The sequence below is a fragment of the Papaver somniferum genome, chromosome 5 (assembly GCF_003573695.1).
Source record: "Papaver somniferum cultivar HN1 chromosome 5, ASM357369v1, whole genome shotgun sequence".
In the NCBI taxonomy this organism is placed as follows: Eukaryota; Viridiplantae; Streptophyta; class Magnoliopsida; order Ranunculales; family Papaveraceae; genus Papaver; species Papaver somniferum.
The window spans coordinates 144,935,992-144,954,674 of record NC_039362.1 but is presented as its reverse complement, the minus strand read 5'-3'; the positions used below and the strand labels follow the sequence as shown (position 1 = coordinate 144,954,674).

Sequence of the window (18,683 nt, the reverse complement as noted above, 5' to 3'; positions counted from 1 at the left end):
GAGCACCACAGAATAATTCTGGTCAACCTGAAAATAAGAAGGCAAAGCAATATGACAATAAATGTCGTTTCTGTAAGAAACCTGGTCATTTTCAGAAAGATTGCTCTAAACGTCAAAAATGGTTCGAAAATAAAGGTAATCCTTTGGGATTCGTAAGCTATTTTGAAACAAATTTGGCGGTTAAAGAATCTTCTTTATCATGGTGGTTTGACTCTGGTGATAACGTTCATGTTTTTAATTCGATGCAGGGATACCTTTCAACCCAAATTACAAACCAGAATGAAAACTTCCTTTTTATGGGCAATGGCAATACAGCTCCAGTCAATGCAATAGGCACCTGTCGTCTGATTCTAGATCAATGATACTTTCTTGATTTGGAAAACACTCTTTATGTTTCAACTATTTCCCGTAATTTAATTTCAGTTTCTCAACTAGATAAACAAGGTTTTCAATTTCAAATTGCCAATGGATGTTTTAGTTTGTTTAAAATTTTTAAAGTTATTGGTTCTGGTTATCTTTCTGATGGTCTTTACAAGTTACATTTATCATCATCATCAATACCTGGAACCTATTTAACCATGCATCATAATGATATAACTTAACATGTTGAGGGTAATTCCTCATTCTTGTGGCATAATAAGCTGGGACATATATCTCATGAAAAGCTTCAACGATTGGTAAAAGATGGGATTCTACAGAACCTAGATTTTACTGATTATCAAAGTTGTGTGGATTGTATTAAAGGCAAGATGACAAAATACACAAATAATGGTGCCACAAGAAGTTCCGAACTCCTTGAAATTATACATACAGATATTTGTGGACCCTTCGACGTTCCAACTTTTGGAGGAGAAAAATACTTTATCACCTTTATTGATGATTTTTCACGTTATTGTTATCTTTACTTATTGCATGATAAATATCAAGCTGTGAATGTTGTGGAGCAATTCCTTACCGAAGTTGAGAGGCAACTAGAAAAGAAGGTGAAAATCATTAGGTATGATAGGGGTGGAGAATATTATGGAAGGTATAACGAAACAGGACAACATCCTGGACCTTTCGCTATACTTCTTCAAAAGCTTGGAATTGTTGCTCAATACACAACGCCAGGTTCACCTTGGCATAATGGTGTAGCAGAGAGGCGAAATCGTATTATAATGGAAATGGTTAGAAGCATTATTAGTCATGCGAGCTTACCCTTTAGTTTGTGGATGTATGCTCTTTGTTATGATGTGTACATTTTAAATAAAGTTACGAGAAAAGCAGTTCCAAAGACTCCTTTTGAACTGTGGAAGGGATGGAAACCTAGTTTAAAACACCTGCAAGTTTGGGGTTGTTCAGCATAAGTGTTATAATTTTGAAAGTGGTAGTAAAAGTTCGTTGCTCGGACTTGTAAAGATTTAAAAATAAAAATATATACACAATATTTGTCACAATGGGCGAGAGGTACTGGGACTAATGATTCGGCCAATCTTCATAAATAGGGCTCAATGATTTATTCTCGACAATAATCGCTCAAAACATAAATTATATGGACTCTTATTTTGCCAAAGTAGATTTTCAAAACATTGATTGTAAGTCCTAAGCATGATGTATCAAAACACCTAAGCCAAGCACACATCATCAAATTAAATAACAACCAATTAATTCAAATCATATTTAAATTTTAAATTAATGCAAAAGTCATAAAAAAGAATTAAATGAAATTACCCCAAGTATGAATTAAGGATTCCTCCATTGCCCCAGTGTTGGGGTTTAGCTCATCATGGTGAAATACCTCTCAAAATATTTTATTAAGCTCAATTGGTATTTACAAGAAGAGAAAACAATGAAACAAGAAATATGCAACAGCGCATATGCGTTACAGACCGACTGTTTCAAGTCTCAACTGTTATGCTGAAGATAATCATTACAAATCTAAAGATAAATGTTGCAAACGAGGATGAAGGAACTGTTACAATGAAGATAAATGTTGCAATCCAGTTGAAGAAACTGTTACGACGGATGAATAAACCGTCGCTGTTTCCCTCTTCTTCACGAGCAGCAGGAGCAGCAGCAACAGAGTTCTGAAAACTCTTGATTCACGCCTCCTGAGATCTCCTCTCGACCCAAAACTCTCGACAACCTCTCTACTAAACCCAAGGGGTCCTTTTATACCCAACAGGCGCGTTTAATCTCGCCATAACTCGAGATAATCTTCATTATTGCCGCTGTCCAAAAATAGGGAATAATTTCCAAAAATAGAAGATTCTTACGTACTCTTGCTTCCTGCACACTCCCAATTGCCTTATCCACGCCTCAGCACTCGTCCAATGCTAGTAGAACTCCTCCATGCACGCTATAACTCCAGTTTTGCTTGCTTACAGTGCGTGTTGCTCTGTTTTGGTTTGGTCAATAGAAACAGGAATTCTAGCCAAAATTGACCAATTCTGTCACCCATACTGTGTTCCTCAACCTATCTCACATCTCTATACCAAAATTCAGACATTGAATCGACCTACAACTCCTTCATTTTCTCGATCGAAATCTCTCCTGAACTGTGAACATGTTCCCGCCAATTTTCAGTTTTCAAATTGTTGAAGAAGGTGCCCCTTATCCTGGACTGGGGTGCGAATAGCAGATGCCTTGGGGTGACCTGGGGGTGCCCCTTAGTAATTAGGTTACCCCTTATCCAAACTTGGGAGTCCGAATAACACGTGTCCTCCGGGTGCCAAAATCAACTTTTCGAGCCGAATTTTCTTAAAATATTTATTTCCAAAAAAATACCTACAAATACATAAAATAACAAAATTAGTACAAAATCGAGTGCCAACAATATATAGTATTGAGAACAAATTGGACACAAAAATGTGTCTATCAATAAGCGAAAGTTTATAATCCCAAAGAAAATAAATTGGATATGAAAACCGTTAGCAGTTACTTTATTGATTTTCCTGAAAAATCCAAGGGGTATATTATTTATTTTCCTAACCATAGTATGAGAATTGTTGAAACTGGAAATGCAAAATTCATTAAGGATGGAAAAGTTAGTGCGAGTACCCCAGTGCAAGAACAATCTGTTCAAGAAATCAGAGTTATAATCCCTATACCTCAGATTTCTACAGATATTGTGACTCCTCCGGTTGTGGAACCGATTGATGAAGGAGTAATACAAATAACGACACCGGAGCTTCATGATGAGACTATTGCCAATGAATAAATTGTAGAACAATCAGAAGAACCAATCTTAAGAAGATCTCATAGAGAATGCAAAAGGGCCATTTTCTGATGATTATGAGGTTTATCTACAAGAATCGGATTTTGATTTAGGGTATATGAAAGATCCATTTTCTTATTCACAGGCAATCAAGTGTAGAAATTCTGATAAGTGGATTAATTCTATGAAAGTTGAGAAAAAATCGATGGATGATAATGGAGTCTGGGAAAACGTTGAATTGCCTGAAGGACACAAATCAGTCGGGTGTAAATGGGTCTTTAAGACCAAATGCGACTCTAATGGAAATATTGAACGTCATAAATCTAAACTCGTAGCCAAAGGTTTCACTTAGAAAGATGACATTGATTACAAAGAGACTTTTTCTCCCGTATCAAAGAAAGACTCTCTTAGAATTATTCTTGCATTAGTAGCTCAATATGACCTTGAGTTACATCAAATGGATGTGAAAACAACCTTTCTCAATGGTGAGCTTGAAGAAGAAATTTACATGTGTCAACCTGAAGGTTTTGTCTTAGAAGGACAGGAACACATGGTCTGCAAACTTAAGAAATCAATTTATGGACTTAAGCAAGCCTCCAGGCAGTGATATCTAAAATTCAACGAAACCGTTCAGAAATTTGGTTTTGAAGAAAATGTTGTAGATCCATGCATATACCTCAAGATCAGTGGGAGAGAATTCATATTTTTGGTGTTGTATGTGGATGACATACTACTTGCGAGTAGTGATCTTGGTCTTATGCATGAAACTAAGGAATATGTCTCGAATAATTTTGAAATGAAAGATATGGGTGAGGTTTCTTATGTGATTGGGATACAAAATATTCCGTGATAGATCACTTGGAACATTATCGATCTCACATAAAGCATATAGAATTCTAGAGAGGTTTGAGATGACTGCATGCAAATCAAGTATAGTTCCAGTTTGTAAAGGAGACAAGTTTGGACTCAATATTTCTCCTAAGAATGAATTGGAACGTAAGCAAATGGATAAAATCCCTTATGCATCTGTGGTGGGAAGTTTAATGTATGCCCAAGTTTGCGTACGACCGGATATCAGCTATATAGTTGGTATGCTAGGAAGATACCTTGTGAATCCTGGAATGGAACACTGGAAAGCTGTAAAGAAAGTTATGAGGTACCTGCAAGGCACGAAGGATCAGCGTCTCACATTTATGAAGTCAGATCAATTTGAGTTGGTTGGATATTCAGATTCCGATTTCATGGGATGTAATGATACTCGAAAGATCACTTTTGGATATCTTTTTCTATTATCTGGAGGAGCAATATCATGGAAAAGTGCAAAAGAGTCTATTCTCACTAGCTCGACAATGGAAGCTGAATTTGTAGCATGTTATGAAGCTACAAAATCATTGTTCATGGCTGCGGAATTTCATCTCAAGGTTTGGAGACCTAAATTTTGCCTCCGCACCAGTGGAACTTTTCTGTGATAACGCCGCAGCAGTATTTTTTTAAAAGCACGCTAGATATACTAAGGGTTCAATACACATGGATCTAAAATACCTATCCGTGAAGCAAGTTGTTCAGATGAAAAAGTTGTTCATCGAAAAAATAGGCACAAAACTTATGGTTGCAGATGCATTTACGAAGGCGTTACCTTCTAAGACCTTTCTGGAACATGTTGGAAACATGGGTCTTGAGGGAGTAACAAACACTTAGACTATTTGCTTATGTTGGAACACTTATTGAGCTCTCATTATGATTATTCTGAACCTATTTCTGTATCCACTTTAGTATACTTTATGTGATTGGATGAATGTTCACAAAAATTGTTTTCTTTTGAAGACATCACTAGACCATTATGATACTCCTATTTTAAGGCCTAGTTGAGTAAGTTATTTGTGTTGTAGTACGTGGAAGGAAACATGTTGATAACAGGACAATGTGCAACCGCTATGACTCGCATGAGTAGTTTTCTTGATTAAGGCATTATGTTTAACCATTAAATTTTTTTAAGCAATTATGCGCGCTTATGTTGTCTATGATTAACTATTAAATTGATTATCACATGGACCAGTGGGAGAATGTAAGATTATTTCTACACGGTTATAAATGTCTCTTGGTTCCATGTGAATAATCTAAGCTAATCAATACATTGATAGACATGCATCTTAGGTTACTAAGGAGTTATTATCTTAAGTTTCAATAAGGATTTATTACCGTATTAACTCTCCCTTGATGGACGGTTGGGTATTAAAAGTTAATGTTAAATCCTAGGAACTTGGTCCTTCCTCTTTCTATAAATGAAATGCAATACTGTCAATATTGTATTCAAGAATTAACAACTCATTACGTAAAAGGTCAAGAGGAAGAAACTAAGAGCTCCACAAGGTATTCCGCAATAAGAAGATTTACGGGTGTCTCATGAGGATTACTACGATTCGATATTGATGTAATTTTGTAGTGTTAAGTAAAGTGTTCGTTTCTCGGACTTGTTGAGACTGATTTCAGATTTAAAAATAGAAAACAATAAAAATAAAGAAAATATATACACAAGGTTTGACACAATGTCGAGAGATTCCTGAGACTCAGGATTCCACCAAACCTCATATCATGTGGTTCAACAATCAATTCTTAGACAATTATAGCTATAAGTCACTAGCATGATGCATCAAAAGCACTTAGACCAAGCATACATCATCATACGACTTCACAACTAATTAAGAAAAATCATAAAACGATTAAATTAATGCAAAAAGTCATAAAAAGAATTAAATATAATTACCACACGCATGAAATATGGCTTTCTCCGTCATCCCAGTGTTGGGGTTTAGCTCCTCATATCGAAAACACGTTCAAAAGATTTTTCCATTGCTCATAAGGTGTTTACAAAGGTGAAGAGACTCAAAAGGAATAAAATAGTTCAATCGCAACGTTTATATGCGTTGCAGAACGACTGTTACAAGGGGAACAACAATAATAAGACTGCGGTAAAAAAGTCTGTCTTCTCAGTCGTAGTTTTCGCGACCGTCTTCGCTGGTTCAATGTTCTTCGTGCCCTTCTTCTTTGGCAGCAGCAGAGAACTTCTCTGCAATTATTTTTCTTCGTTCCTGAGCCTCTTGTTGGATCCCCAACTCCACCTGCAGCTACCCTAGCACCTCTGCTCGGTACCCAAACTCTCGACAACCCCCTGAGAGTCTAATCGATGCTTTAATGTATATCACATGACCTAAAAATCCGAGAATATTTTCTTCTCTTTCACCGGAAGTTACAGCCTAAATTCTTTCCTTCATTATCTCTTATACGCGTCCTCCAAGTTATCTGATCTTTCCATACTCTCTGTAGATTACCTACGAACTCGATAGACTCAAATATCCTCATAATATCTTCTTCCAGGCCGAGTACTACATGCCCTGTTTTATCAAGGAACATATAACAACTTCCCTTTTTTTCACGATTCTTACCCAACTACCAACCCTGTTCGGACATAACAACTCCATCAAATCAATACCAGTCCATATCCGGGTCCAAATCCAAGAAAATATCGACCCAAAATCCTTCCAAAGTAACACACGGTGATTGTATGGTTACGCAGGTAGAGTTGTATTTTCCCGCCAAATTTCAAATGGGAAAAGATGAAGTGCCCCTATCCAACTCCAGGGTGCCTTTAACACTTGGGCTGTCCTGGGTGTAAATAGCAAGTGGTTTCCCCTTAGTAATTGAGTACCCCTTATCCAAAATGGGGGTCCGTATGGTAATTTTCTCCCACGAGCGAAAATACCTCTTTTCTCCCGCACAAGCTTATTTCTCCAAAAACACCTACAAACACACAAAAGGCCATAATAAATACAAAATCGAGCACTAACAATATACACAATTGAGATTATATTAGACACAAAAATGTGTCTATCAAATACCCCCACACTTATTATTTTCTAGTCCTCGAGCAAATCAAATCTAGAAAATAAAATCCTAACTCACTGTCACAGGCATCGTCGATTGCATTTAGCGTATGTAATAAGCCTTAAAACCCCTAGGTGTCTCTAGTGGCGGAGTATTGTCTCCGCAGGGCTTACCAGAGGTATACCCACAAAACCTTTATACTCCAGACCCTAGATATCTACACAGAACCTTGGAAGGCACTAAAGAATCTCCTTGGTTGGCATACTTATTGACTACAGGAGGAAGTACCCTGATGCGAAATTCCAATTGTTGTACATGAGTTCGCACTCAAGCATACTAAAATTCATATATAAGTGACAGAGCTCTACTCAGATAGTTGCACTATGGACATCAATATCCGGAGTCGAAACTAATCACATGGATAGATCAAGAAGATGGATATTGAAAAACATAGTGTTTTTGATGTTTACTAGGTGAACGGTGTTTCTCATATCTATCTGAAGGCCTCCGCCAAAATGAACCTATCCTAATGGATTGAGATACCGGTCTGACTAATATCAACACACTGGCATATACAAGGGTACCAGTGGTCGATAATCCTAACTCTAGGTCAATACAACTGGCATATACAAGGGTTCCAGTGGTCGACTTTATTGAATTTATTCCAGTTGGTCTGATGGTCTGGTCTCTCTCTTCTTTTTTTTTTATCTCAATCACTCTAATTCACCCTAGCATTGGTAACAACTTGAATCGTGAGCCCCACCTAATCACTTAGAGAAACATAGTTTAAAAACAAAACAAAATAAAAACAGAAGTGAAAAGGACTCAACGAGATATGGTGAAACTATCATGTTATTTCTAACACCTGAGCTCTGTGCTTTTATGAATAGACTCTTTAGATGTTGCCATCTAGTCAGATTGGTTCCTCAACTCCTACAACCAAAATGCTTCCATCCACTTAGATTGGTTAGTGTTATCCTTAATAGGCATAAATTCACCCTAGCATTGGTAACAACTTGAATCGTGAGCCCCACCTAATCACTTAGAGAAACATAGTTTAAAAACAAAACAAAATAAAAACAGAAGTGAAAAGGACTCAACGAGATATGGTGAAACTATCATGTTATTTCTAACACCTGAGCTCTGTGCTTTTATGAATAGACTCTTTAGATGTTGCCATCTAGTCAGATTGGTTCCTCAACTCCTACAACCAAAATGCTTCCATCCACTTAGATTGATTAGTGTCATCCTTAATAGGCATAAATTTCTAGGCTCTGGAGTTTATTTATGCAACTAAAAAGTTTCTCCTATACCCCCAAATTTAAATCTAACATTGTCCTCAATGTTCCAAAGGTGAAATTAAAAGTATGAACAAGGAGAAACTGTTACCATTTGAAGCAAAAGAGATAAGGAAAGATATTACCGTGTTGCATGAGAATGGGTTACCTCCCAAGAAGTGCTAAGTTTGAAGTCTTCAGCCAGGCTAAGAAAGGATTAGTCACCTCATAAAATCATAAAATAATAGCCGAAATATCTGTGGGTCATCAAAACCAAATAGAGCTATCACAAGTAAAAGGAATCTGCAACATGCCAAGAAAATGAACAAATAAAGCACACCCTTGTCTAGTTTCCTGTTTAAGACAACTACATCTAGTTGTGGTTCAGGTTCATGATCTATAACTGGGTCCAAATAAAATATTTTCATGGGTTGCGTTTCCTCATAGGTTAGATCCAAATGTTCAGGTTCTAGAGTCTGGAAAAACTCAAATAAAAACTTAGAAGCACATAATAATAACTTGAATAATTGAGGATCCTCTAAGTCAATCAGATTTGACTTACACAGCTGACCACAATGAGAGTGGTGATCTTCCTTAAACAAGTATGTCGACCCTAATCTCCTAAAGTAATTAAGTTTAATCTCAAAATTTAATATTCGACGCATTTGAAAATCAAACATTCCCACATTTGGAAGAAAAATATTTGGTGGGAAAACAAAGTCAATCTGGGTATCATAGCCTGGGTCAACCACATCAACCAGAGGATGGGTTTCTAATAACTGAAATTTCTTGTGGACATCACTAGGTTCAGGAAAACGTGTATGAAAATAATCTTGTAAAATGGTTGAGGCACATATGTCAAGTCCCAAGTGAGGGACCTTTCTAAGAGCTAAATCACACGGAGAATGATAATCACCCCCAAACTTAGAGTTTTCAGTGTCTCTAGAAAGACTAGTCACAACTTCCCCAATTTCAAGGTCATCTAATTCATGAAAATGGTCAATTGATTCTTATAAGTCGGGTACATCCTCACTCATCTCGACGATTTCATTTTCCTTTTATAAGTCTATTGTTTCTAAATCGCTAGACTCAAAATATAGTCGTTCCTCTAAACCATTATTAGCTTCGTAATCAAAAGGAAATACTACATCGTCTAAAACGGGGGTATCTCTAGTCAAATCCTCGTCCTTTTGAATAGGTGAATAATTATTAAAATTATTTGGATTTGAACTAGAAATAATATTATTATTAAGCTCAGTTGGAGTAGCAAATTCCTGATCACTATGCCTATTTATTTCAAATTCTTCATCAACACTATCCTCATCATAATCATTATAATAACATGAAAATGGTTGAACCTCATCTAAACAACAAGTAGTGTTACCAATTATATCCTCGTCATCTTGATTATGCAAATAACTATCCTCATTTTTAAGGGTATTATTAGAGACATTGTATTGAAAATTAAGATTATTTCGAGCAATTCCTTCATTCGTCTCAGCTATCAGTTTGAGGGATTCCTCTATAGAAAGTTTTCTTTCGTCATAAACTAAGTTATTCATCTCATCTATCCTACGTGTCGACTCTTCTAATTTCTTGAGAGACTCTTCTAAAGGAGAAATATAAGAATTTTGCTCATATGACCGGTGCGTATGTGGATAGTAATTGGGCTCACTATGGTATGGATCATAATCTTCAAAAGGCTGATGTTCCCAACCACTATTCACACTATGGTCAAAGTAGTAACGTCCATTTTGAAACTCAGTCGGATATTTGTTGTATTGGCTATTGTAATACCAGTTCGACATTCTACTGCAGGGGTGTGAGTTGTAACACAAAATAAAACCCACTGACAGGGGATTCATGGGTGGATAGAGTCTTACCTCCCGTACCAGACGGGCGATGAACCGTTAAAGTCGACTCAGGCCACCGACTCCAATGTCAGTGTACGAACCCGAGGGGTCGAGACAGTATCGTAACTGTCGTCCTTCCCTGCAAACAGTTTATATTTAATTTTTAACCCTTCCTTAGGGTTTCAAAATAATAATAAAGTCCAAAACTAAAAATGTCCAAAAAGGAAAAGAAAAATTACAAAAATAAAATCCTATTTACAGTTTCTAAAAATAAACGAAATAACTATATACAAAATCTTCTTCTTCATTTCTTTCGGATTCCTCTTTTCTTTCCTTCTTTGGCGATGCTTTCCTTTTATAGCACTTTTTCTTTCCTTGTAGCTTCACTCCAAATATGAAAAGAATCGAAAAATACCAAAACGCGTAAAAAGGAACAAAAAAGAATAATAAAAATAAACATAAAACAAATCTAAATACAAATCCGCGTCGGGCGCCAAAAATTAATGTAATTTTGTAGTGGTAAGTAAAGTGTTCGTTTCTCGGACTTGTTGAGACTGATTTCAGATTTAAAAATAGAAAACAATAAAAATAAAGAAAATATATACACAAGGTTTGTCACAATGTCGAGAGATTCCTGAGACTCAGGATTCCACCAAACCTCATATCATGTGGTTCAACAATCAATTCTTAAACAATTATAGCTCTAGTTTATTGACTCTAATTCTTTGCCAGGGTAGATTTTAAAAAGATGAACTGTAAGTCACTAACATGATGCATCAAAAGCACTTAGACCAAGCATACATAATCATACGACTTCACAACTAATTAAGAAAAATCATAAAACGATTAAATTAATGCAAAAAGTCATAAAAAGAATTAAATATAATTACCACACGCATGAAATATGGCTTTCTCTGTATCCCAGTGTTGGGGTTTATCTCCTCATATCGAAAACACGTTCAAAAGATTTTTCCATTGCTCATAAGGTGTTTACAAAGGTGAAAAGACTCAAAAGGAATAAAACAGTTCAATCGCAACGTCTATATGCGTGGCAGAACGACTGTTACAAGGGGAACAACAATAATAAGACTGCGGTAAATAAGTTTGTCTTCTCAGTCGTAGTTTTCGCGACCGTCTTCGCTGGTTCAATGTTCTTCGTGCCCTTCTTCTTTGGCAGCAGCAGAGAACTTCTCTGCAATTATTTTTCTTCGTTCCTGAGCCTCTTGTTGGCTCCCCAACTCCAGCTGCAGCTACCCTAACACCTCTGCTCGGTACCCAAACTCTCGATAACCCCCTGAGAGTCTAATCGATGCTTTAATGTATATCACATGACCTAAAAATCCGAGAATATTTTCTTCTCTTTCACCGGAAGTTACGGCCTAAATTCTTTCCTTCATTATCTCTTATACGCGTCCTCCAAGTTATCTGACCTTTCCATCCTCTCTGTAGATTACTTACGAACTCGATAGACTCAAATCTCCTCATAATATCTTCTTCCAGGCCGAGTACTACATACCCTGTTTTATCGAGGAACATATAACAACTTCCTTTTTTTTCACGATTCTTACCCAACTACCAACCCTGTTAGGACATAACAACTCCAACAAATCAATACCAGTCCATATCCGGGTCCAAATCCAAGAAAAATATCGACCCAAAATCCTTCCAAAGTAACACACGGTGATTGTATGGTTACGCAAGTAGAGTTGTTTTTTCCCGCCAAATTTCAAATGAGAAAAGATGAAGTGCCCCTATCCAACTCCAGGGTGCCTTTAACACTTGGGGTGTCCTGGGTGTAAATAACAAGTGGTTTCCCCTTAGTAATTGAGTACTCCTTATCCAAAATGGGGGTCTGTATAATAATTTTCTCCCACGAGCGCAAATACCATTTTTCGAGCCAATTTTCCCGCACAAGCTTATTTCTCCAAAAACACCTACAAACACACAAAAAACCATAATCGAGCACTAACAATATACACAATTGAGATTATATCAGACACAAAAATGTGTCTATCAAATATCAATGACATCGCCAGGTATATTCTTTATACAGATATCCATGCACATGTGATTGTCATGTAGTTCTAAGATCCTACATTATGAAATATAGAACTTATGCATATGTGAGCGATCCAACTACATCTGGTGATCTTGCTTTTGAAACATTTACTACAAACTCAAATACCGGTGATGATGCCCTTGAAACTGTTGAGCTTGTCATGGGTTGTGGTTTTGAACAAAAGAACTGGGGACAAATTCTTGGTGTTCCTGATATTGGTGACGGTCATCAACTACCAAAGCCGCTTCCTCAACGTGGGAGTGCTCCTGTAGCAGGAGTTCTCGGTTTAGGACAAGGAGATTTCACGTCGTTGGTACATCAATTAGGTGATTCTGAAGGTAAATTTGCATACTGCTTGGAGTCGCATGCTAGTCCTCCCATTGCGAGTTCACACACGTATTTAAGGTTTGGTTCAGACGCAACAATTGGAGGTGGACCTGAAGCCGTACGTAGAACTCCAATATTTCGAAACCCAAACTTTGGGACGCCATACTACTTGCATCTAGAGGATATTAGCATAGGCGACCGAAAATTAAAGTTTGCAAGTCAAGATTTCGAGATTAGTCCGGATGGAAAAGGAGGCACTATCATAGATTCTGGGGCGCCACTTAACACTATGTATAGGCCTCATTTCGAAAGAGTTAAACAGGTGTTGGTGGAATATATGGAAGCAGAAGGTGCTCGTCTTGATGCTGCTAGTCACTTATTTGGATCCTTGTTTCGGTATACCACCCACTTTTGACCCGAATAAGTTTCCGACAATGACATTTCATTTTCAACAGGCAGATTATGTTCTTGATCAAGTTTCTGATATTTTCTCCTCTAACGACGATGGCATCCTTCTTTGTTTTACTATTCTTGGCGTGGACGGTGGTCAATATGGTGATCCGTATGACTTTACTTTAGGAGCTATGCAGCAAGCCCACAAAAGGATTTTGTACGATGTTAATGATGAGTCTCTCTCATTTACTAAAGAGAATTGCCAAATGGGTTCATGATCAAGAAGACCAGTTAATCTAGTTAAGAATTTTACTTAATTATTACAAATGTACGTCTGCTCTTCTTGCTAAGAACGAATAAATAATATTACATATTTTGAATAAAATGGAGTTGTTTGATGTGTAATGTTATTGTATCTTCTCCATTTCGTCGACTGAAATAAGCGTGCTGTCAAACCAGAGGCGGAGCTAATGTGTAACAAGGGTGTGCAAGTGCGACCCCTTGATTTTCAAAATCTCTACTAATAGGCAAGCCCAAAGAAAATATTACACCTTAGTTGCGTCCCCTTAAAAAAAAAATTGGTCTTCCATACATATTGAGAACACATAGAAAAAACCCAAAGTTTTTTTAGATATCTAAATCCTGTTGTATTGACCTCCAGTGCTTCACATGTTAACTCTTTAAACTAGTTGTTGCGCCTGTGCTCTGCATGGGATTAGCTTGGTTAACCTGAATCAAAGTATTATAAATATTCCTAGAAATATGCTTTACCAAGTCTAATAATTCTTAAAAATAAAAAATCTTTAAATAACTCATAAGGAATAATTGTCAGGTAAATTTGTTGGGAAGTGAGATTAATTCAGTGGTAAATAAATCTAAATGTAGTGGATTTTGAATTTAAGACGTTGAAAACATTTTAAGACTTCTGCTTGCTCATACTATTAAGGAAAAATTGGAAAAAAAAATGATATAGGTGAGAATAAACTGTAAAGCTGCTTGAAGATGTTAATCATATCGGAATTTGAGCCTACCAACAAATGGAACTGATTAGTTCTTCCTTTCCATCTAGTCTTTTATTCTTCCATCCAAAGCGAATACTTTGAAGAGACCAGGACAATTTTCGATTGTTTGGGGCGGGCATCCTCATCTTCAGTAGTGCTAACATATCTCCATCATGTAATGCTGCCAATCTTCTTTGTGTTCTTCTTCACCTGCAGAAAGTAAAAATTAAAGCTTGAAATTCAATGGTTCGGTAATTAATGTTCCATTGCTTACCTAATTGTTTCACCAGGAAGAGACTTGAGTCTCCATTCTGCATTCTGGTATCTACAAATTGAAAATTATCTCAAGGCACATTAAGATAGAAATTCAAGACATATATTCTGCAAAATGAGTACACATTACATCATTCAGTTTTGTGAACTCAAAATGTTAGTGAATCATTTTGTTATCTCATCATTAAATATGCACGAGCCTTATATAACCCTAAGTGAAGAGAAGACATACAACAAATTAGTTCACACAAACCATGCACATGAGGGAATAGAGTTAACAACATTACGTGAGAAAAATAAGTGGAAAATGCGTATTCACAGTACTAACAGGGAATCCAACATTTGTGTATATACGTCTGGAATGGCTAAAGTAGGTCTGGTCCTAACACATACATGCTAAATGTGCAAGTAAAAATAAGAAATTGCAAGAACCAAACGGACAATGAATTCAAAGTTTCCTTCAAAGAAGATAATGTTCTCATATGCAAAATAGGATTACATCCAGAGATATGAGATATCCGTTAAAGTAGTGAACCAAGTTGAAATATTTTGTAGATTTCAAAAACATAGTGTGACAATGAAGTAAGTTGCCGCAAAATAAATAAGCTAAAATTAGAACTGAGATACTAAATATATTTGCGGGAAATGAAGTCATGTCTTCCAAAAGCCATGTGCAGTAACTCACGAATCTCACCTAAAGAAGACCGCAGTTGTTTCGAATGTGACTGTATGCATTATTTAAGAAAGTTAATTATTTATTAAAGTTGAACACATTCAAGTTTTTGCTTAACAAATTATCAAGGCTTTTCACTCTATAGGGAATACTTTGGAAGGAACAACACATAAGGAAAAGATATCAAATGAGTATCCTGATGTACATTTTTGAATGGAGGGATGACATCAAAATAGAAGCACCAGATTTTTGACTTTGATATATAAGTGGAAGTAACCGAATCTCTAGAACATTCAAGCATACGTTACACCGTTTAACCACATATAGGATTAGTGCGAAAAGGTAAGATTAACGTACCAGGTTACAATGATCATCACGCTGCTAAACAACTGATTGTAATTGGGCGCGTTTGTTAGTTTTTTAAGAGTCCGAGACTTTGAGATGTTGGGACACGGAAACTCGACATTCCAGACAAAAACCAAATACAATTCTCAATCCAGCAATAATTACATCAACCGGAAAATGGAACGTAGACATAGTAAGCTAACCTTTCCGTTGGAGTTAAAATTGGGACACCGAAATCAATAGAACATAGTTTGAGCAAAAAAAAAAAAGGTAAGGGTTCATTTATCCATAGGTCCTCAAACTAATACCCCAATGCAAAGTCATCTTTTGTGCATTATCAACGACATTAACATCTCCTTCATTCATTACAATGATAAAGATAACTATTGCAAAATTAGATACACCTATTTGACTGCATTAAAAGGAAATTATAAGATATAATCAAGATGTTGGGAAATTTTTTCATTTGCGTCAAAAGGTACATGTCTAGCACTTCTTTTGGTTATCCTCTTCTGTGGATTGCTGCAGAAAAATTACGATATTAAAAATCAATGGGCGAGATTCAAATAAGCAGAAGCAACAGGTACTTCCATCCCGTTTCTGCCATGATAAGAAAAAAAAAAAGTCTTCACCTATATATTATACCATTTTCGAAAGTAGTAGCAGTGAAACGTAATAGGATTGGAAAAAATAATAAGAGAATAAAAAATAGGTATACATTGAGAAGATTTAGATGAATCAAAGATTAAAAACTGTATATATTTTTGGTATCTTCACCTTGGTATAATTGGTATGCAATACAAAAATCATCCAAATTATAACACAAAAGTATCCTAAAGTAAAGATATATCCTCATGTTGTCGAGCAAAAGATATTGAGTTATTGACCCTTAATCTCTTCATCATCGTTTACCTGTAAAACACATATTTGAGGCATCAAAAGTTAATCAAGGACTAAAAGAATTTCAATAAAATATTGATCGATCAAAATAATAAATGGAAATCAGGAGGATAAAAGGATGCGATAAAATTTAAAAAGTGTAAATAATTGTTGATGGTGATTTTTAGCTTAGGGTAAAAATCGTAAAACTGTACATCTGACATGACGTCACTATGACCATTAGCACATTTATTGAATCAATCAGCCTACGTAAGAACTACCGGGGTATCTTTTTTTTTACATGAGTCATGTTCCACGGCAGAACCCTTAACACTGACTGACATCATCTATGCCAAACCCTAATTCTCATGCTACCGCGTCAAGGCATGCCAACCGCACCACTGTGCCAATGACAGACCATGCCAGCCATGTCACCGGGCCAAGGCATGCCAACCATGCCAGCCACACCACTGTGCCAATTGCATCCATGCCAGCCACATCTCCGCGCCAAGGCATGCCAACCATGCCAGCCGCACCACTGCGCCAATGGCATGCCATGCTAGCCGCACCTCCGCGCCAAGGCATGCCAACCATGTCAGCCGCACCTCCGCGCCAAGGCATGCCAACCATGCCAGCCGAACCACTACGCCAATAGCATGCCATGCCAGCCGCACCTCCGCGCCAAGGCATGACAACCATGTCAGCCGCACCACTGCGCCAATGGCATGCCATGCCAGTCGCACCTCCGCGCCGAGGCATGCCAGCCGCACCACTGCGCCAATGGCATGCCATGTCAGCCGCACCTCCGCGCCAAGGCATGCCAACCATGCCAGCCGCACCACATGTGTCAATGGCATGCCAACCACCTTGCTGCGCCATACCATGCCGGCCTTCCCTATGCGGCTACCAAAACGAAGGCGTGCGATGATCAATGACCACCCTTCCATCTTAGATGCAAATCTTAGCCGTCCAAGGTCGCCAAACAACGCATGGTAACCTTTGGCCCAAACCCTAGTTTTGGCCACTCCAAACTGCGCCAAGGCATGCCATGCCACATGTGCCAATGGCATGCCAACCACCTTGCCGCGCCATACCATGCCGGCCTTCCCTATGCGGCTACCAAAACGAAGGCGTGCGATGATCAACGGCCACCCTTCCATCTTAGATGCAAATCTTATCCGTCCAAGGTCGCCAAACAACGCATGGTAAACTTTGGACCAACGCCAAAACCCTAGTTTGGCCGCGCCTAAAACACGCCAAGGCATGCCGACCATGACACATGTGCCAATGGGATGTCGCGCCATCCACCTTGCCGCGCCTAAGCCATGCCATGTCGGCCTTCCCTTCACGACCGCCAAAACGAAGGCATGCGACAATCAACGGCCACCCTTCCATCTTAGATGCAAATATTAGCCGTCCAAGGTCACCAACCAACGCATGGTAACCTTTGGCCCAACGCCAAAACCTTAGTTTGGCCACGCCAAGGCATGCCGACCATGCCACATGTGCCAATGGCATACCGCGCCATCCACCTTGCCGCGCCTAAGCCATGCCATGCCGGCCTTCCCTTCATGGCTGCCAAAACGAAGGCGTGCGACAATCAACGACCAACCTTCCATCTTAGATGCAAATCTCAACCGTCCAAGGTCACCAACTAACACATGGTAACCTTTGTCCCAATGCCAAAACCCTAGTTTTGGTCACGTCCAAACCGTGCCAAGGCATCCGGCCATGCCACATGTGCCAATGGCATGCCAGCCACCTTGTCGCGCCATACCATGCCGGCTTTCCCTATGCACCAAAACAAAGGATTGCAACGATCAACAGCCATCCTTCCATCTAAGATGCAAATCTTAGCCTTCCAAGGTCGCCAACCAACGCATGGTAACCTTTGGCCCAAAACCCTAGTTTTTGTCACGCCCAAACTGCGCCAAGGCATGCCAGCCACCTTGCCGCGCCATACCATGCCAGCTTTCCCTATGCGATTACCAAAACAAAGGTTGGCGACGATCAACGGCCATCCTTCCCTCTAAGATGAAAATCTTAGTCGTCCAAGGTCGCCAACCAACGCATGGTAACCTTTGGCCCAAAATCCTAGTTTTGGTCACGCCCAAACCGGTCATGCCACATGTGCCAATGGCATGCCTGCCACCTTGCCACGCCATACCATGTCGGCCTTACCTATGCGATTACCAAAACAAAGGCTGGCAACGATCAACGACCATCCTTCCATCTAAGATGCAAAACTTAGTCGTCCAAGGTCGCCAACCAACGCATGATAACCTTTGTCCCAACGCCAAAACCTTTATTTTGGCCACGCCCAAACCGCGCCAAGCCATGCCACATGTGCCAATGGCATGCCAACCACCTTGCCGCGCCATACCATGCCGCCCTTCCCTATGCGCCTACCAAAACAAAGGCTTGCGAAGATCAACGACCACTTTTCCATCTAAGATGCACATCTTAGCCGTCCAAGGTTACCAGCTAACGCACGACAACCTTTGGCCCGACGCCAAGCCCTAGTT

The 18,683-nt window shown here is 38.6% G+C and overlaps 1 protein-coding gene across 1 annotated transcript; it reads left to right on the top strand.

Annotated features, from left to right (window-relative positions):
- The first annotated feature begins 12,307 nt into the window (after positions 1–12,307).
- LOC113279801 (aspartic proteinase nepenthesin-2-like) lies at positions 12,308–13,009 on the top strand. The gene has a single exon (XM_026528464.1). The coding sequence runs from the start codon at positions 12,308–12,310 to the stop codon at positions 13,007–13,009; it is 702 nt and encodes a 233-aa protein (XP_026384249.1).
- Positions 13,010–18,683: the final 5,674 nt, after the last annotated feature.